The sequence below is a fragment of the Lonchura striata genome, chromosome 6, assembly GCF_046129695.1.
Source record: "Lonchura striata isolate bLonStr1 chromosome 6, bLonStr1.mat, whole genome shotgun sequence".
Classification (NCBI taxonomy): domain Eukaryota; kingdom Metazoa; phylum Chordata; class Aves; order Passeriformes; family Estrildidae; genus Lonchura; species Lonchura striata.
Window position 1 is genome coordinate 16,922,895 of NC_134608.1, and position 16,927 is coordinate 16,939,821.

Genomic DNA, 16,927 nt, shown 5'->3' on the forward strand with positions numbered 1-16,927 from the left:
GGTGATGGAATTGGACAATTTCTCATCTGATCCAGTATGGAATATTTTACTGCCTTTATTTTTTAATCAGGCCTAATCAGTATGAGATTTTGTAATTTGTAATTATAAAACAACTAGATATATACCGAGGCTTAGATGACAAGAAGGAGTGTAGTTTAAAACATTCATGGTCTCGATTTAAAAAAAAGTCATGACTAAATATGCTGGCAGTAATTGACTATCCAAAGTACAGTTGCCATTAGATATTCTCTAGTCATAGAAGCTTTTTAATTCCAGTACTTTGAAAAGGTTATTATTTGCCAATGAGACTCTAATCTGACTTGGAAATGATACATTTTATGAGAATTATCTTTAGTATGCTCTGGGAATGTTTTCTATGCAAAAAAACTTTGTGGACTTGTTAGCCACAAGGTACTTTAACTCAGCCTTCTTGATTAGGCAAGTTTTACATTCAGTGCAGTTTAATAGTGTATTTGTGATGGTGTGTGTCGTGATCGCTGTGTGTATTTTAGTTCTCTTTTTTGTTCTGTTATTAGTTGTAAAATAATCCTCTAATTGCACTCTGTGGAAAGACATAGTTAATACTAACATCAAAGTGAATGCAGCAACCTGAAGACTATAGTGTGTCATACCATCACAAACCTTTTTTGGATTGCACATTTCTAGAAAAGAGGTGTCAAGTTTAATAGAGAATAGTCATAGTAGCAACCCAAAAAAAATGAAAAAATGTCAGGTACAGTTACCAAAGTTTAGTGTGTGTTTTATATAGACTTTCAGACCAATATGAAAGCTTTCATAAGAAAATTGATCCGGCATTTTAAAAAATTCTCCAGGATGGTAAATGTAAATTAAATATTGAATTTGGGGTGCAGCCTCTTATGAAAAGGGTTGCAATTACATCTTTTATGCAACGTATATGGCCTTCATTATTTCTGTGCTGGTAAATTCTTTTTATTGCTTCTACAGGTTCAGTCCATGCCACCTCAATAGCAGCTTCCAGAGTGGAGCAAGCATTGTCTGAGGTTGCTTCTTCCCTGCAAAGCAGTGCCCCTAAACAAGGTCCCATGTATCCTTGGATGACTCTGGCTCAAATATGGCTTCATGCAGGTATTGTGATAGTGAAATTTATTTTTTATGCCCTCTCCTTTATTACTAGCCTAAGGACTTAGCAAAATCTGTTTCATTCAGAATCTGTTATCACTTATCAGATAATATTTTTTCCATGTGTGTGGCACTGAAACAAGCCAAGAAATAAAAAGCACACGAGTTGCTCTGTTTGTAAGATCATTTATGAAAGATTAGGCAGTAGTTTTAGAATGTAGCTGTTACCACTGGAGTCATATTTTGTAGAGCAAATACAGTACTCTCTCCCTTATCTCTGAAGAATTTAGTTTCTAAAGGTTCTAGAGCATCTCAGTGCTTGGAAATCTAGGTGTCCTTGCAGAATCACATACTATTCTGATTTGAAAGGCACTCACAAGGATCATCAAGTGCAATTCTTAAGTGAATGATCTATGAGGGGATGGAACCTGTGACCATGGCATTACTAGCACCATGCTCCAAGCAACTGAGCTAATCCCAGATTACTGAATCCATTGAATGCAAAAAGATGTTTGTAAGATTTTCCTGTAACTACAAAATTTTATAATAGAAAAGAAATAACTGCATATGCAGGTAAAGGAACAGTAGTAGTACTGTTGAGCAACCTGTCCCTTGCAGCTGTGATAATGAGCCCAAATTCCATTCTTTTCCTTCTGGTTTTGTTAGTGTAAAAGACTCAGGATTGTTTGTCTAAATGTAGAGTCATCTTGAGTGGATTTAGTATTATTCTGATGCCTCAAGCTAACTGCAGTATCACAGGTGGCTGTTGCATAAAATTTTAACCAGAAAATTATGATCCAGTGTATTTTTATATAGTTAAAAATGTATAACATAGAATTGTTTTTATTGATAGCTGGATCAGAAAGATGTAATTTAGAAATCAGCCAGCAATTGTTATGCCTTGCTCTGCTTTCAGAATCACTTTTGCAGTGACATATTTTTTTTCTTTCATGTTTTCAACAAAACAGTGCTTTATTTAGCATTTATGTAGCATTTTAATTTACCTATTTACGTCTACAGTTTTATGGTGTGAAAGTCATGGCAGGGTAATGGCTCCCATTTATAAATGGTTTGGTTGTTTAGAGAAAAAGCCCAGAAGATTGGAGATTGGAAAGAAAGCAATTACAGTGATTAATAGTAGTGATCTCATTTGGGCTACTCAAAAGCAACACAGATTAGAATAGGGCAAGGTCCAACAGGGTGTAGTAAAGTCACCTGCTCTGCATTGTGGCATCATTGACTTTAAATATTTATAAACTGCCACAGATGACCATCTACAGTAATTCTCATCATCTATAATGCTGATAATTTCTCAGCCTTCTGTGGCAGCTTGTTCCACTACTTATTTTCTCTTTGGTGGGGTTTTTTTTGTTTTTTTAAAAAATTTTTGTGGGTTATGGCAGTTTTGGTTTGCCAATCTGAGTTTCTTCTCTCCTGGCCAACGCACCAATTAATGGAGTGAGTTTAGTACTGGCTGAATGCCAGTGTACTCACTAAAATTATTTACTCATTTCCTGCTGTGAGATAAGGATTAGGAGGAGGGCAAAACAGGCCCAAAACTTTAAAGGGTATAAAGAAAACTTTATTAAAAGAATTAAAAGATAAAATAATAAGAAAATCAGAAGAAACCTTCAGAGCCCTTCTACTCCTCCCACATTCTCTTTACTTTCTCACAACGTAAAGAGGCAAAACCTGGAACTTTCAGTCAGTTCACCACCTCTGAAATAGTCTTTCTTCAGTTCTCTTAGGGAGGGGAGTCTCTCTTGCCATGCGATGGAGACTTCTCCACAAGAAGAAAAAAAATCCAAGACTTAAGATAAAAATAGCAAACTAGAAAGAGTATTCTGGGGTTTCAAACAGCCATTTAAAAGTTGTAAGTCCTGATATACTTAGAAAAACAACTTTCCTGAAAAAAATAATGCATTTAAAATAATTTAGGTAATAATTTCTCTTTTAAGATGCAATTTTTTTTAGGAAAATAGTCTTTATCTGAATGGAAAATATTTACCAATAAAGCACATGTGGCAACGTCTAGTCATGGTATGATGAAGCAAGAATCATTAATTGGTCGTGACATTCCTTCCACAGCTGAAGTCTACATAGGAATTGGGAAGCCTGCTGAGGCCACAGCGTGTACCCAGGAAGCAGCTAATCTCTTTCCAGTGTCACATTATGTTTTCTACATGAGGGGGCAGGTGGCTGAACTTCGTGGAAATATTGATGAAGCCAAACGCTGGTATGAAGAGGCCTTATCCATTAATCCTACCCACGTGAAAAGCATGCAGAGGCTGGTAAGTCTTGAGCCCATGTTCGTAAGCAGTGTCTTCTCAGCTGGTGATACGGTAGTGTGAAGTCTTGACTTGGTGTAGGTAACCTGTACCTTGTGAATTTGGGATCTGTATTCCTATTACAAGATGCTTTGGAAACAGCCTTTTCTGGCATTTATTCTGTCTTTTGTGTGTTGGGACATAAAAGGGATTTGCAGGCCATAAGAGTATTTCAATCCTAATAGAAACTATAGAACAAGAAACAATTTGCAGCTGCCCAGTATTCATGCCATTGGGAAATGAAGGTGGCTTATGGTAAGAGAAGAGTTGGATACTGTAGCTGGATACTGTATAGGGAAGACCAGTCATTTTTGTATTCTGAAGTAAAAGTTAAATTCATAAAATTATAGAATATTCTAAGTTGGAAGGGACCTACAAGGATCATCAAGTTCGACTCCTGGCCCTGCACAGGACACTCCCAAGAGTCACACCCTGTGTCTGAGAGCATTGTCCAAACACTTCTTGAACTCTCTCAGGCTGGTGCTGTGACCACTTTCCTGGGAAAGCTGTTCCAGTGCCCAGCCACCCTCTGGGTTTTCCTGATATCCAATCTAAACCTCTCCTGACACAACCTCAGGCCATTCCTTCAGTCCTGTCACTGGTCACAAGAGAGAGGAGATCAGTGTCTGCCCCTCCTCTTCCCCTCACAAGGAAGTTGTAACTGCAGTGGGGTCTCCCCCAGGCTGACCAGACCAAGTGACCTCAGCCGCTCCTCACACAGCTTCCCCTCAGGGCCCTTCACCATCCTCACTGCCCTCCTTTGGATGCCTTCCAGTACCTTTATATCCTTCTTACATTGTGGTGCCCAGGCTGCACACAGCACTCGAGGCCACACCAGTGCAGAGTACAGCTGTTTTCTGCATTCTGCATGTTTGTTGATTACCTTTGTGCTATGTGATTTCTTGGGTTTTTGAAAGGTAGAGAATCAGTCTTGCCCCCAAATGAATGTATAGCTCCAAGTGCAAAGGTACCTTCCCTAGGATAACATATGTTTGTTTACATACTTCACAGATACATACATGTATATATTGTGTGCTTACCATATTAGGAAAATTACTTTTAATCCTATTTTCTTCCAGATAGAGGAGAATAGAACCACTGAAATCAGCTTCTTACCCAATCTTTTTGTTCAGAAATAGAAGCTGGTTTCTGCCTAGGTATTTATGAATTATTCAGAGAAATTTCTTGTGCTTCCCTGAGGGAAACATATGAGACAAAAGATCAGATAGGAAGGCGGCAGCACAGAGAAAGTTTTTTGTTTCACCTTTTTCAGCATTTCAGGATATTTGAGCCTGCTGACAAGTGCCGAAAGATTCCCTTTCCCAAAGAAGCAGGCATCAATCTAAAGCAGTGCAACTCAATGAAAATGAAAACTCATGTTTTGTTGGGTGTCTATTTGCCCCTCCTCAGAATGCACCTTTGAATAAATAGTCTGTAAACACATAGTGCTCTTCAGAATGACTGAGAATTAGCTGCCTAAGAGACATGTGAGATGAAAATTATTGGGCTTCCAGTCCAGATGAGATTTTTATGAGATTTTCTGTTTGAGTCCTGTCTTGAAGGTAACTTCTCATTTCATTGGATTGGACAGTCCTTTTTAAGGATTCTTATAATTTAAAATTTTGTTTCTATGAGCTTTTTCAACTGTTCTACACCTTTTCTGCAGTAGGATGTTGTTTTGAGTAGATTCTGAGAGATTTATGCTGCTTAAATAAAATATTCAAGATGTATGCTATAAAAATACTTGTCTGTGTAATTTCATGTAGGAGAAAGTACAAGCTTCTCTATCCTTCTTGACCTTTTGACTATTGCAAAAACTATTTTAATGAGGAAGCTTGCAGTGTTTACGCTTGCCTATGTGTACAGATGAGTATCTGTACATCTCAACACTTTGTGTATATTTACCTATTTATTATAAAGAAATATGATCTCAGTGGCAAATGATCTATAGCAATAGCAGTGTGGAGGTACCAGCCTCTATGACAACAGCTGAAACATTAACTTCTAATATTTGTATTCACAATTCTAAACTGACAGTTGGTTTATGAATGAAAGTTCTGTGCAAAACCTCTTATTTTCTGTGATTAATTTGAAATTTTAAAAATATTTGATATGGCTTTCTAGCAATGCTTAGAAAGTAATATCAAATGCAACTGTTTCCACATAAAATTTACCTTAGAGCCTATATTTATTTAATAAGTTTTGGTGAATTTCCTTTTGAGGGGCAAGTACTGAGTATGAATCATAGTAGCTTTATGTATAAAATGCAACAAACCAAGTAAGATTTAAAGATGGCATGAATTCTAGCATGTAGGATCTGCATCCAGGCCTGCTTCTCCAAGTGAAACTACTTAAAATATTTGAACCTGAAATCAGTTTGGAAGGACTTTTGTTTGTTTTAATTAAAATTTTAGAATGAGTGACATCTATTGAGTGACACTCAATAAAATTTCCTGATGCTAATGGTTTGGAAATCTGAATCTTTGATTTGAAAATCTTTGTAGTTGTCCATAGTGGGGGGAAAGGTGAAATAAAATGTATTTTTCAATTTGAACAACAATAGCATATTGGGAATAGGAGTTTTTTCCTTTTATAATCCATCCTTTTAATGATGTTACATCACTCTGGTAAGAAGGATTAAAACCCAAACTTAGAAAAATTTACTATTTTTCATATATCATTTCATACAATATTTTCACTGTCTTTCCAAGTACCTATTCGTGAATATGATCTACTGTTTCTACACAGAAGCAATGTTAATTTAAATTACTGGAGAACTGTATAAGTAAAGACCAGAAAGGTTCGTTTTGTGGCTTCAGAAGTATTTTACTTCTTCTTGTGAGCATGTGCTGTGCTTTGTAGTTTCTGCCAAAAGACTGCTGCATTTGTCTCTCATGCAGAGTCCACATTCTATCAGTGTGACCATGAAGACTCTGCAGAGGTCTAGTGTATTATCTGAATTAAATGACTTTCTCTTGGCTGGCATCATCTTTTTTACAAAATTGCAATATTTTTAAAGAAACAGTTTCTTACTCATTTTGCTGCTGTCTCTAAAGTCTTCACAGATTTACTCCTGTTTCAAGAAAGTTACTAAAATGAAAACCAGGAGATCTTGATGATGGTGTGGAAACTGGAGCAGTTAAGAGTGATGAAAGAGATCTGTTTGCCGACAAAATTATAATCATAAATGGGAGGTTTGATGGGGAAGATTTTTACCTTACTAATGAAATGCCTAAGACAATGTAACACCAAATGTTGGAGTCTTGATCCATGAGTAAATGAAAAATGGTTTAGCTGTATTCTGCTCAATTAAACTAGGGAAATGGAGCTGCTTGGGCCATACTGTTGAATTACCTAAGATGGGAGCTATTCCAAAGGAGAGCAGGCTGCAGGGGCACAGCTCACTGCTATTTCCACCCCTTCCAAGATGTTGGGGGGCTTATTATTTAAATCAGCCTAACAACAAAACTAGGTTTTTTTCAATGAGAAATGCTGTTTAAATTATCTGCAGTTCCTTGTGGAACTAAATTTTTATTTCCTGTACAGTTAATGTTTTAATTCATACATTCATTCACTTTATTTTGTTGAGCAGTGCTCATTTTAAACTCTGCCTTGTTCTCAGGTGCTATTTTTTACTGTTTGTCACCAAGTGAAATTTTCTCCAAGCCAGAGGTTATACCACGTTGCTATTTGGCTAGCTCTGACTGTTCACAAGATGTCAAAAGGGAAGCAATAACATGTCAGTATTAATTAGGTGTCCTTTACAGAATGCAGCAGCAATTCTTTTGAACAAATGCAGTGTCCTTTCTTCTTTTTTAAGGTTTGTATAGTGCACTCAGAAAAAACAACATGAACTTGTGTTCTAAAGGTTTGAAATGCTTTGGTTTGTTTCTGTATTTCAAATAATTTTTTCTCACACTGAATAAAATTTAAAATTTTCTTCAATTACTTAATTTTAAAAAGATGATTTACACTTCAGTGTCATATACCTATGGTTATCACCTTCCTGATTTTGGCCAGAATGGATTTATTTATACAACGTTCTCCATTCTCTGTACTCTTTATCACTGCCTCCAGATTTCTGCATTATTGCTGCCTTCCTGCTTTTCTCATTGTTTTCCTCCCCTGTGAAAAAAGGAATAAACATTTTTTTATCTTCTGCAGTCAGAGTGCTGTTGTGGAAAGTAGCCCTTACTGCTGACGTCAGGAAACTCCTGAAACAGGCCATCATTCAGTAATGCCTGAAATTGCAATGAATATTTCAATCCACTGTCCAGGAAACAAATCTATGTATTCTCTCTCAGGATGAAATTTTCCTGCTTAAATGTAGCTTTGAGATGAAATAGGTATCCAGCATTTTCATGCTGTTTTAATCTCAGAAGACTGTAGTATTTTCTGAATATCAAAAATGAAAACCAAAACAAAACCATAGCACTTGCCAGTTAATGTTATTAGTAACTTAGATTCTAAGAGCAGAAAACTGGAGCAGAAAGGGAGAAATTACTTAACAATTTGCTCATGTAGAAATTAGTTTTCAGAAAGCCATATCTTAGGGACTTACATTTCCTACTTCACACTGTTATTTTCCTATAATTATGAATAGCTAAACCAGATCTCATAAGGCTTAGATTAACTACTATGTGTGCTTTAACTCTCAGTTATAAATACAGTTATTTATTTCTTATTGTACTATACTGTCTTCTTATATGTTTTTTTCAACCCAAAGACACTGCCAGAAAGAAGTCTGGCAGTGTATATGGGTTGTGTGTGCTTGTGAGCCTGTCACAGATGTTGAGTTGACTGAAAAAAAGGAAAAACAGAGAAGACTTTAAAACATGAATTCAGAACCTGTGTGGAAGAGGTCATGGGAATTAAGGAAGAGAAATACAGTCACACAACTAACTTTTTTCTTTCAGTAATTCAGTGTTGTAATCTGGAGAACATTCAGTAATTCATTTTATTTTCATCCTCAGGCCCCTGCACGGTAGAATTGTTGGTTTAGGCTTCACAGGTTTGTTCTAAGCACATTATGCTGGTTTTCATGGGTGGTTTGGGTTGTAACTGATTACTACAGAGCTAAATGCTGATGCCAAATCTCAGTGCTCATCTGACTCACTCTCTAAGTGCATCCTTATGCACAGGGTGGTTGAAGAAGAATGGAGAAATAAAGGTCATTGGTTTTGTTAGATTTGTGTGTAAAATGTCGTGGGTTTGTCCTTTAGAAACTTCAAGATCATTTCACAAAAAGTAGAGAAAGCAAAATCTCACTACTCCATACAGAAGGCATTTTACTGTGATTTGACCAGATTAAACATCTAAATATTTAAAGTGATTGTGTTCTGTACCCTGAGGATACTATGGCCATTCTGCTTGCATTTTAAGCTGGAAACCATTGAGTTCAAGTGACTCAAGGACCATTTCAATACATTTTAAATAGTTCATCTGCTGTGAGTCACTCACAGGCTATATTCTCTTCTGTCATGAAAATATTATTTCCCCTTTTAGCCTTACAAGAGAAAACCATCAGTGCTTGATGCAGTAAAAAATTGCATAAAATCAACCTGCATGGCCACTAGTGCTTGAAGTATATTACAGTAGAAATCAAGGTGAAAAAAGTTTTTTTCCCTGTTTGTTTCAAAGTTACCTTATTTTATTTGTTAATGTTGAGATCAAATACAGCTGTTAACTACTTCATACTGACTTGGACAAAGATTAGTAGAATTTCTTAAGTCCTAAATGCTTTATCTGAATTTCACAGTACTCTTTTAAAGTAGATCTATATATGTTCTTTATTTGACAACAATAACTACTACAAATTAAGTTTAAATTAGAACCTAGTTGCTCTTTTGGAAACAGAAAGTGATTGTAGGAATTTACAGCACTAATTTTGTTTATAGCTTGAAGCACTGAGCTCCCATTTACTCAGGCAAGACTGTGTTGATTCCCTGAGAACTGTTGTTCTGTAAGTGGAATTATGGGGCTGATGGTATTATAGGTCTTACTTCATAGCCAACTTTCTTTTTACAGTACTCTGTATTTATTCCAGATGGCTCAAAGCAGCTGTGACAGGAGTAGATCTGTCAACAAGAAAATACTTCCATTCTTGGATGGTTTTCACCCTGTGAGAGCGAGCTCTCTAAGGTCTCTTCAACTCCTGGGTACTGTCCTCAGCTGTCAGCTGTCATTACAAGAGGAATTCTGCAGCTTGCTTAAATGGTTGTTTGGTTTAGACAATCTGAGTAGCAGAAGATGCAAAAGGCAATCTGATTTTGTGCAGCATGCACAATGGTTGCATTGAAAGGAACTAGACTCATATGGAGAAGCGAAGCTGTTGAGGTGTACTGTTTTTTGAGAATCTAGTAGCAATGGTTAAAGCAGCTTTCTGAATACAGAGGGAAACTCTATGAAATAGAAATCCCAGGAAAGTTAATTTAAAAGTAGACCAAAAAAAAAAAAAAAAAACCAAAACAAACAAACAAACCCACCCTGAAACACTTAAAGGCTCAGAAAGCTGGGCTGGGTGTTTTTTTTTAAACTTTGGGGGGGGTGTTTGTTTGGGGTTTTTTGTTTTTTCTCTTTTTTTGATTGCTGGGTTTTTTTAGCATAAGGATTTTTGCACACAACCTTTAAATTTCTGTTTTCATGTTATCTATGTGATAGATTTTTTCCACAGTTTATCTATTCAGGCACAGCTTGCCAGAAACCATTTTATCACTTGTTTGTTCCCATTTTAAAAAGTGGAAAATTAATTAGTGGCAGATGCTGGCAGAAGGAGGGGATGCTTTGGCTAGAGTTACTGCTCTTTATTTGGCAGGTCACAAATAATTCCACTGTCTTTATTGTATTGTGTGGAACTGATAAAATTTCACCCATCAGATAATTCATGACAATTTGCTGCTGAAGCAGGTCAATCTGCAACGTGCAGTATTACTCCAAAGTTCCTTGTCTTTGCTTGGAGGATTTTAAGAATCTTTGTTTCCAGTTTTTGAGATACAAGTAGTGTTCATCTCAAGCTTTGTTTCACATTTTATAGGATAAAATCTTTGTATTGGGTTCTGTTATCAAAACTGAGCTATTATTAATTCACTTCATATACAGCAACTATGAATTAAATATTATAATTTGGGAAGTAGCAACCAAGTATAGTTTCAAGTTAAAGAAAAAAGCCAAGGATCATGATGGCCCAGTCTGGAACAGGGCTTTGGTTTTCTAGCCATCTTAACAAAGCATCTGAGGCAGGATTCCCTGCCCTGCACTGTTTCAAGTAATTGACAGGAACAGGAGCATGATGTGATAGCATTTGTGTAATGGTGACAGTATTTCAGAGGCACATGTGAGATGCGTCCATTTGCCAGGAGTTTGTGGGGGTCTCACATCCTTGGAGATACTCAAAATCTGACCCTTGGCAATCCACTGTAGGTAACTCTGTTTCAAGTTTGGCTGTAGAGAATCTTAAGTACCCTTCCTACTTCTGTCATCTTGTGGTTCTAGAAATGCAAGCAAGGCAAGCTTTGTAGATAGAGATAATGATTTGTATTAGGAAACATTATGGGAACACTTGTCTGTGGACAAGGACTTGTTACATTTTACTGTTATGCAAGACTTACTTTATTTTTACCAGTGGTAAAAATCTATAAAGCACAAATTTTTCTTTCTTCTCTTGTTTCCATGGTACATTACCCATAGCAATCAAGGAAGGAAGGTGCAAGAGTTGAATACCTTTCTCAACTGATGTCACTCAACTATGTGCATATAAAATATACACATGTATGTATCTGTACATATATTCTGCCCTACAAATCTGCGTTAATATTTTGGATACATCTTAATGTCTTTGCATACAGAAGTGTCAATTCAAAACAGTGCAATTGAAAAGCCTCACCTGGGACCTCCAGAAATTAGGTTCTGGGGCTTCTGTCTCTCTGTTTTTCTTAAAGGTTCAAGTATACCTTAATGATCTGCATTGAGGCTCCTACAGACAGACATGTGTCTAATATTGTTTAAAGAAAACAAAATATTTATTACTCTTTACTGTTATTTACATGGGAAGTATCTCTTTTGTAGTACTAGGTAGAGATGATAAAAGAGTCAGCAAAATTGTAAAAGCATCTGATCACAGCATAATGAAAATTTTCCTTTTTCAAGCTTTTTTTGTTTTTTGGTAGGGTTTAGAAAGGGTAATTCCTATTAAAAGTCTTTCCAGAGTCTTTCCATCTTCTTATGTCTTTTACCTTCGAAAGGGCCGACTACATTGACAGCTGTGTTTTGTTGACATCCCTTTTCCTCTGTGCCTTTTCCTGGGTAACTGGCTGCCTAAAATAGAATGTAAAACATACAGATCCATACTGATCAAAAAAATATTAACAAGGATGACTAATATAACATAAGGAAAATGTCAGTAGTTTTGGTAATTCAGGAAATGGCCAGGAAGCCTTGTGTCAGTAAAGTGCTAATAGTTGTTCTTGATATTGAAGTTCTCCTTATTTTCAAAAAAAGAGCAAAAAGGAAAAGAGAGAAGCCATGGAAAAAATTAAAAATGTGTGCTCTTGACTGCTATCCTCTGTAGTCTTTTACATCCTTTTTCATGGATACTTGCTGGTGCTTTTTTGCATGGATCTCAAAAGTTCTATTTTTATTTTGCTCTGTGTAATTGCCTTTCAATATGAGAATTGCTTTGCAAAACACTTTTTAAATTAGGTCATTCTGCTGAAGTATGCACTGAGCTAATTATGATTATTTTGCTTCCCTGGACATTTTTGTGCTCATTGAATTTATTAAAGTATAGCTGGGGCTGAGAACTTACACAGCAATAAAAGCTATGTAGCACCTGGTATGCTTTGCTTGTAGGTAGCATCTGGCATCTAATCACTTACAATTGAATTTCATATAATTAATAAAGAAATAATTTTAAGGATTGGGGTGGAGGGGTGTAAATATAAAGAATGTGAAAAAGGCTTTAAGAGAGTAGCCATCTTCATCTTTAAATGAACAATAGAGATTTTATTTTCCTTCTCCTGAGAAGGGTTCTGTTGTAGAATTCTACAGGTGAGAACTATTTAGCTACAGGACATTTGAAGTCTGCAATCATCTACACATGTTGTCTTTTTTTTTTCCCTTTTCTTTTCTTGTGCTGCATAGCTTTGTAAATTGGTGAAATATAAGTGTTACCATCAACAGCAATCTGAATGAGATAAACCATTCCATGTGCTTAGTTGAGGTGGTGAATAAATGTGCATGAGAAGCTTGCAGCACCATTGCCAGGTGTCTGAGCCCTGACTCTTTCTCAGTCTCTCTTAGAAAAGCCTATTATTATAAAATGGTGCAGGAGTTATCAGTGCATGTATTTTGCTATAAATCTCATGCAGTTTTCAGGTCCATTTCTATGCACTGGTTAAATGATATTTTTGCTTTTTGTATTTGTCACAGGGGAGCTTTACTTATTTTGGCAGAAGCTATTTCCTGCTCTTGAGAGGACCAGAAGTTACCTAATCAATTATAATTCTTTTTTTCTGACTAGGAACTATAAACAACTTGTTCTTGAAAACTGTGCTTTATCTTATCCTTATCAAGCAAAAGGTAGCTTACCTTAATGCAAAACTAGAGATCTGGAAGCAATTGTCCCCCATGAAATAATTTTAATCCTCATTTTTGCAGAGTTATGTCAAGCAGCTGTATTCCCCAGATAAGTTGTCTACTCTTAGACAACTGAACTCTTGTTCAGAGTTTTTTCTGCAAATCCCCAGTCTGGAGCAGTCTTATGTGTCTCTCTCTTCCTCTTCAGCTCATCTCCTTTTAAATTTTATTTGAACACCTCTTTTCCATTTGCTGAAGCTTAGCTTCTCTGCTAGCCAGTTTTACACTTAGCAGTAATTCCCCTGCTCATGAGTCTACTGTTTAAAGATGACTTGCACCTTGCACTTTGGAAGAATTCAACCAACTTATTATATGTGAATAGCGTAATATATATTCTCCAAGATTAGATTTCTTTTAAAATAGACTGTGTTTTCTGGTTTTTTCATCTAACTTGTGTTAGATGAAGTTAGGGAATTGGCCTGTAAGATTAGTGATGGGCTATTTTTTATATCAAGTTATTTGTTTAATCTAGATGAACAAATTAATTACAGAGAAAGCAGTTATTGCAGGGAGCTTTAATTTCTGGGAAAATCTGCAGTGGGTTTTGTGCATCTCTGAAAACTGTTTATTTTGAAGGGGTGATTGTTATTTTCCCATTAATAATCCTGTTAGAGTATATGTTCTTCAACAAGTATCAATAAATGGCATGAAGAAAATTCAGAAAGCTGCCATCTCTTGATTTCTCTCTGGCCACTTTGTGTACTTCATCTCACTGGAAAAGGGCAGTGTCTTCTCCCAATAAAAGTGACTGCAGATTTAGAGTTATTAATGCTTTTAATGCTTCTTCTGTCATGGTAAACAGTATAGTTAATCTGAGATGGTTGGAAAAATACATCATGAATGAGACTAAGTAATGATAAACTTGAAAACAGGAAGCTGTTTTCAGCTTTCATCTCTTTTTCAGTCAGCAGTACAGTGTTAATCTGCACCTTTTAAATTTTGGTACTAATATGTGTACACCTTATAGAGAGCCAAGAGGTAATAGTTTCACCAGTTTATCTTTAGTTTCACCAGCTAATCATGACTCTAGTCTGTATGTTTTGTTAAAACAGTAGCTTTGCAAAAAACTCTTGGCATTTGAAAAAAAATACCATTAGTTACAGTTATTATATTTTCAGGCATGACTATTTAAGCATCTGAGGAAATTTGGAAGAATAAAAAGTAACTGGCTAACTGAGCACCTAGAAGTGTTGCGGCAACTAAGAGTTGGTGTGTCAGAGAGTAAGACAATAACTCCAGGATTTTTTACCCTTTTTCTAAATGAAAAATTTAGATCTTTTAAAAAGGTTATAGTATTTTTTTAATAGTAATTTTGAGTGCTCAGCATGTTCCGTTTCAAGTATGTTTGGCCCTGAAGCATGTATTCCCACTAAGAAATGAGGAAACTGAAGTGTAGGTGCTGTGACATACCTGGCTTTAAATACAGTAAAAACCTCCTGATTTCTCATTCTGAGCATCACATTCATGGCACTCACATTTAATTCCTCTGATTATTCTTTCCAGTGCCTTTACAATGTGAAGAAAATAATTTTCCCCATAGGCATCTCCAGTGTCAATCTTGTATCAGTATTCCCCTGCCTGCTGAAAGGAGCCTGTGGAGTGTCTTGTGGGTTTTGATTTGCAAATGATTGGCAGACTTTAGGAGGACTTTCCCTTATGATGTTTAAATTTAGTACTCTCACTGATGAACCTCCTATTAAAATGTAGATTATTAAATCAGTTCTATCATTGTAAATTGATTATCAGTGAAAATTACATATTTGATAGTTCTTGCCTTTGAATGCAGTTTAAGTGAAGGGATCTGTGGCAGTTCCTTGATAGTCATTCAGCTCAGCCATGTAAAATGAAGCCCTTGTGTATATCATTCACTTTCAATACTCTTAAATAATATATCACTTCACTTACCTACATTTCTCTTTCTCCCAGTTCCCTTCCTTTATGGAAGTTTTCTCAATGTTGGATTTGCTCAATGAATATATTACTTCCCAAGTCATTGCAGCTGAGATGCTTGGTGCAGGAGATGTCTGCTTGGATAGCAAACTGATTCATAAGTACCTGAGGCATCAGTACTTGTACTGATTGTAATCATGTTTCTGTGATTACTTTTTGCTCTGGTTTTGAGAGCTCAGTTAAACATTGCACTGTTTTTAGTAAGATATTTTTATAGGTGATAAAGGTAAACTACTTCTATAAATCTTTGTTTCTTATCTTGCATTTTTAATAGGTAATAAGATAAAATTGAATAAAAGTTAACTACAAACCAGAACTAAATATTAAGTATGTGGATATAGAAATCTAAAGGAGAAAGGATTGCTGCTTTTATACAATTGTTTTTTATTATGCAATGGTTTCTTAGGTGTTCTGTTCAGTTCTATGCCTTGGTGCATCTTCCTACAAGTGAGAATCATACCTGGGTGTGAACAAAAAATACTTAAGTCTTGTTTATGTCCTTGGGGAAATTGAAGACTATTATAATCCCTAATTTGAACTGGTGAGCACAAATGTAACCAGAGTTAGTTTTCTCTGTTATATTGTTTGTGTACTTATGTAATTACCATTATATGCAATAAATACTGCTTTGAGTAAGAATTCTCAAGCCAGCTTTTCCCTGAAGAGGGATAATACCCTCTGGGGAAGATCAGTCTGGTAAGAAATGTCAAACTATGACTCTGTGCTCCTGTTCTGTGATTACTGGGGGTAAACAAAAGAGGGCTGCTTAATATCTTGAAGTGTGTCACAATGGTTGTAAGCATATACTACTGCCCAGATGTTGAGGTTGATTGTAGTTTTGTACTAAGATGCCCTTATTGGAGTCTTGGGAAATTGAGAACACTTTCTGCCTCACATTGCATTACAACTTCTTTCTGCTAATCTCTGATGTGTAGTTTATACATGTGTGGCTTTTTCACACAAGTCTGAGAAATCCTGTGTTGTGGTAGATGCTGGTGTGATGCTTCAAGGAAAGCTTCTGATGCTTCTGGCTTTTAAGAAATAGCCCTTAAATTAGATTTGAAGTTGATTTTAGGAACAGCTTTTCTTTCTTAAGAGCTGGTACAGAATTGAAGGAAAAAGAAATATTAGGAAAACACTTCGTTAAAATAGAGGGCTCATATTCAAGAGCCACATATTTATACATAAAGCATTTGACCTGGAAGAAATCTTCAGTCTTTTAGTACTGCTCAGCTGAACAAAGCAAAGCAATTCATTTGCAAAGCACATATTTGACAGAAATATGAAAACATGCACATTGTTCACACTGTTGAAAGCTAAGCCCTGCAAGGAAAGACACTACCCAAAACCACTTGAGCTTTAGTAGATCCATTGGGATGCAGATATTTTCTTATTTCTAATTTTTTTCTAACTACTTTGATGAAAAATCATGAAGTTTTTAAATGCTTTCCTGTTTTTCCAGAACTAAACTTTGTAAGTGAATTTACAAATGCTTCTTTTATGGGTATGTCTGAAATTAACTTGAGTTCCATTTTTTTCTGGATTCTAATTAAACAGTCTTTAATCAGTGATGCTGATGAAATTATTTGTTGCAACTCACTGTGTTCAGTCTTCTTCAGCCACTACTAATTGTAATGTAAGCTACACTGTTTATGTCTCACACATTGAACTTACTACTTAAGACCAATATCCTTAGAAAATCATGCATACAAAATCATTCTTTAACACTTTTGTTTCATCTGGACAGAAGAGGGAATGATGAAAAAAAAAGGCTTCTGCAAATATTTCAAAAATAGAGGCAGGAGGAAAGACTACCAAGACTTTTTCATTATTTCAGATTTTTATCAGGTATCACCAAACACACAAGAGTGAGTGTGTGTAAATTCTCTGCTGCAGCAAAGTAAGACACAGTCATT

General features: G+C 35.9%; 1 protein-coding gene across 3 annotated transcripts in view; it reads left to right on the forward strand.

The window, feature by feature from the left end:
* The window catches only part of TTC7B (tetratricopeptide repeat domain 7B), a 119,983-nt gene that overhangs the window by 89,344 nt on the left and 13,712 nt on the right, over positions 1–16,927 (forward strand). For all 3 annotated transcript variants that reach the window (XM_077783987.1, XM_021531932.2, XM_021531933.2), the window contains 2 exons: positions 967–1,107; positions 3,190–3,392. In XM_077783987.1, the coding sequence (XP_077640113.1) occupies positions 967–1,107; positions 3,190–3,392 (344 nt within the window). The remainder of the gene's footprint in view (positions 1–966; positions 1,108–3,189; positions 3,393–16,927) is intronic.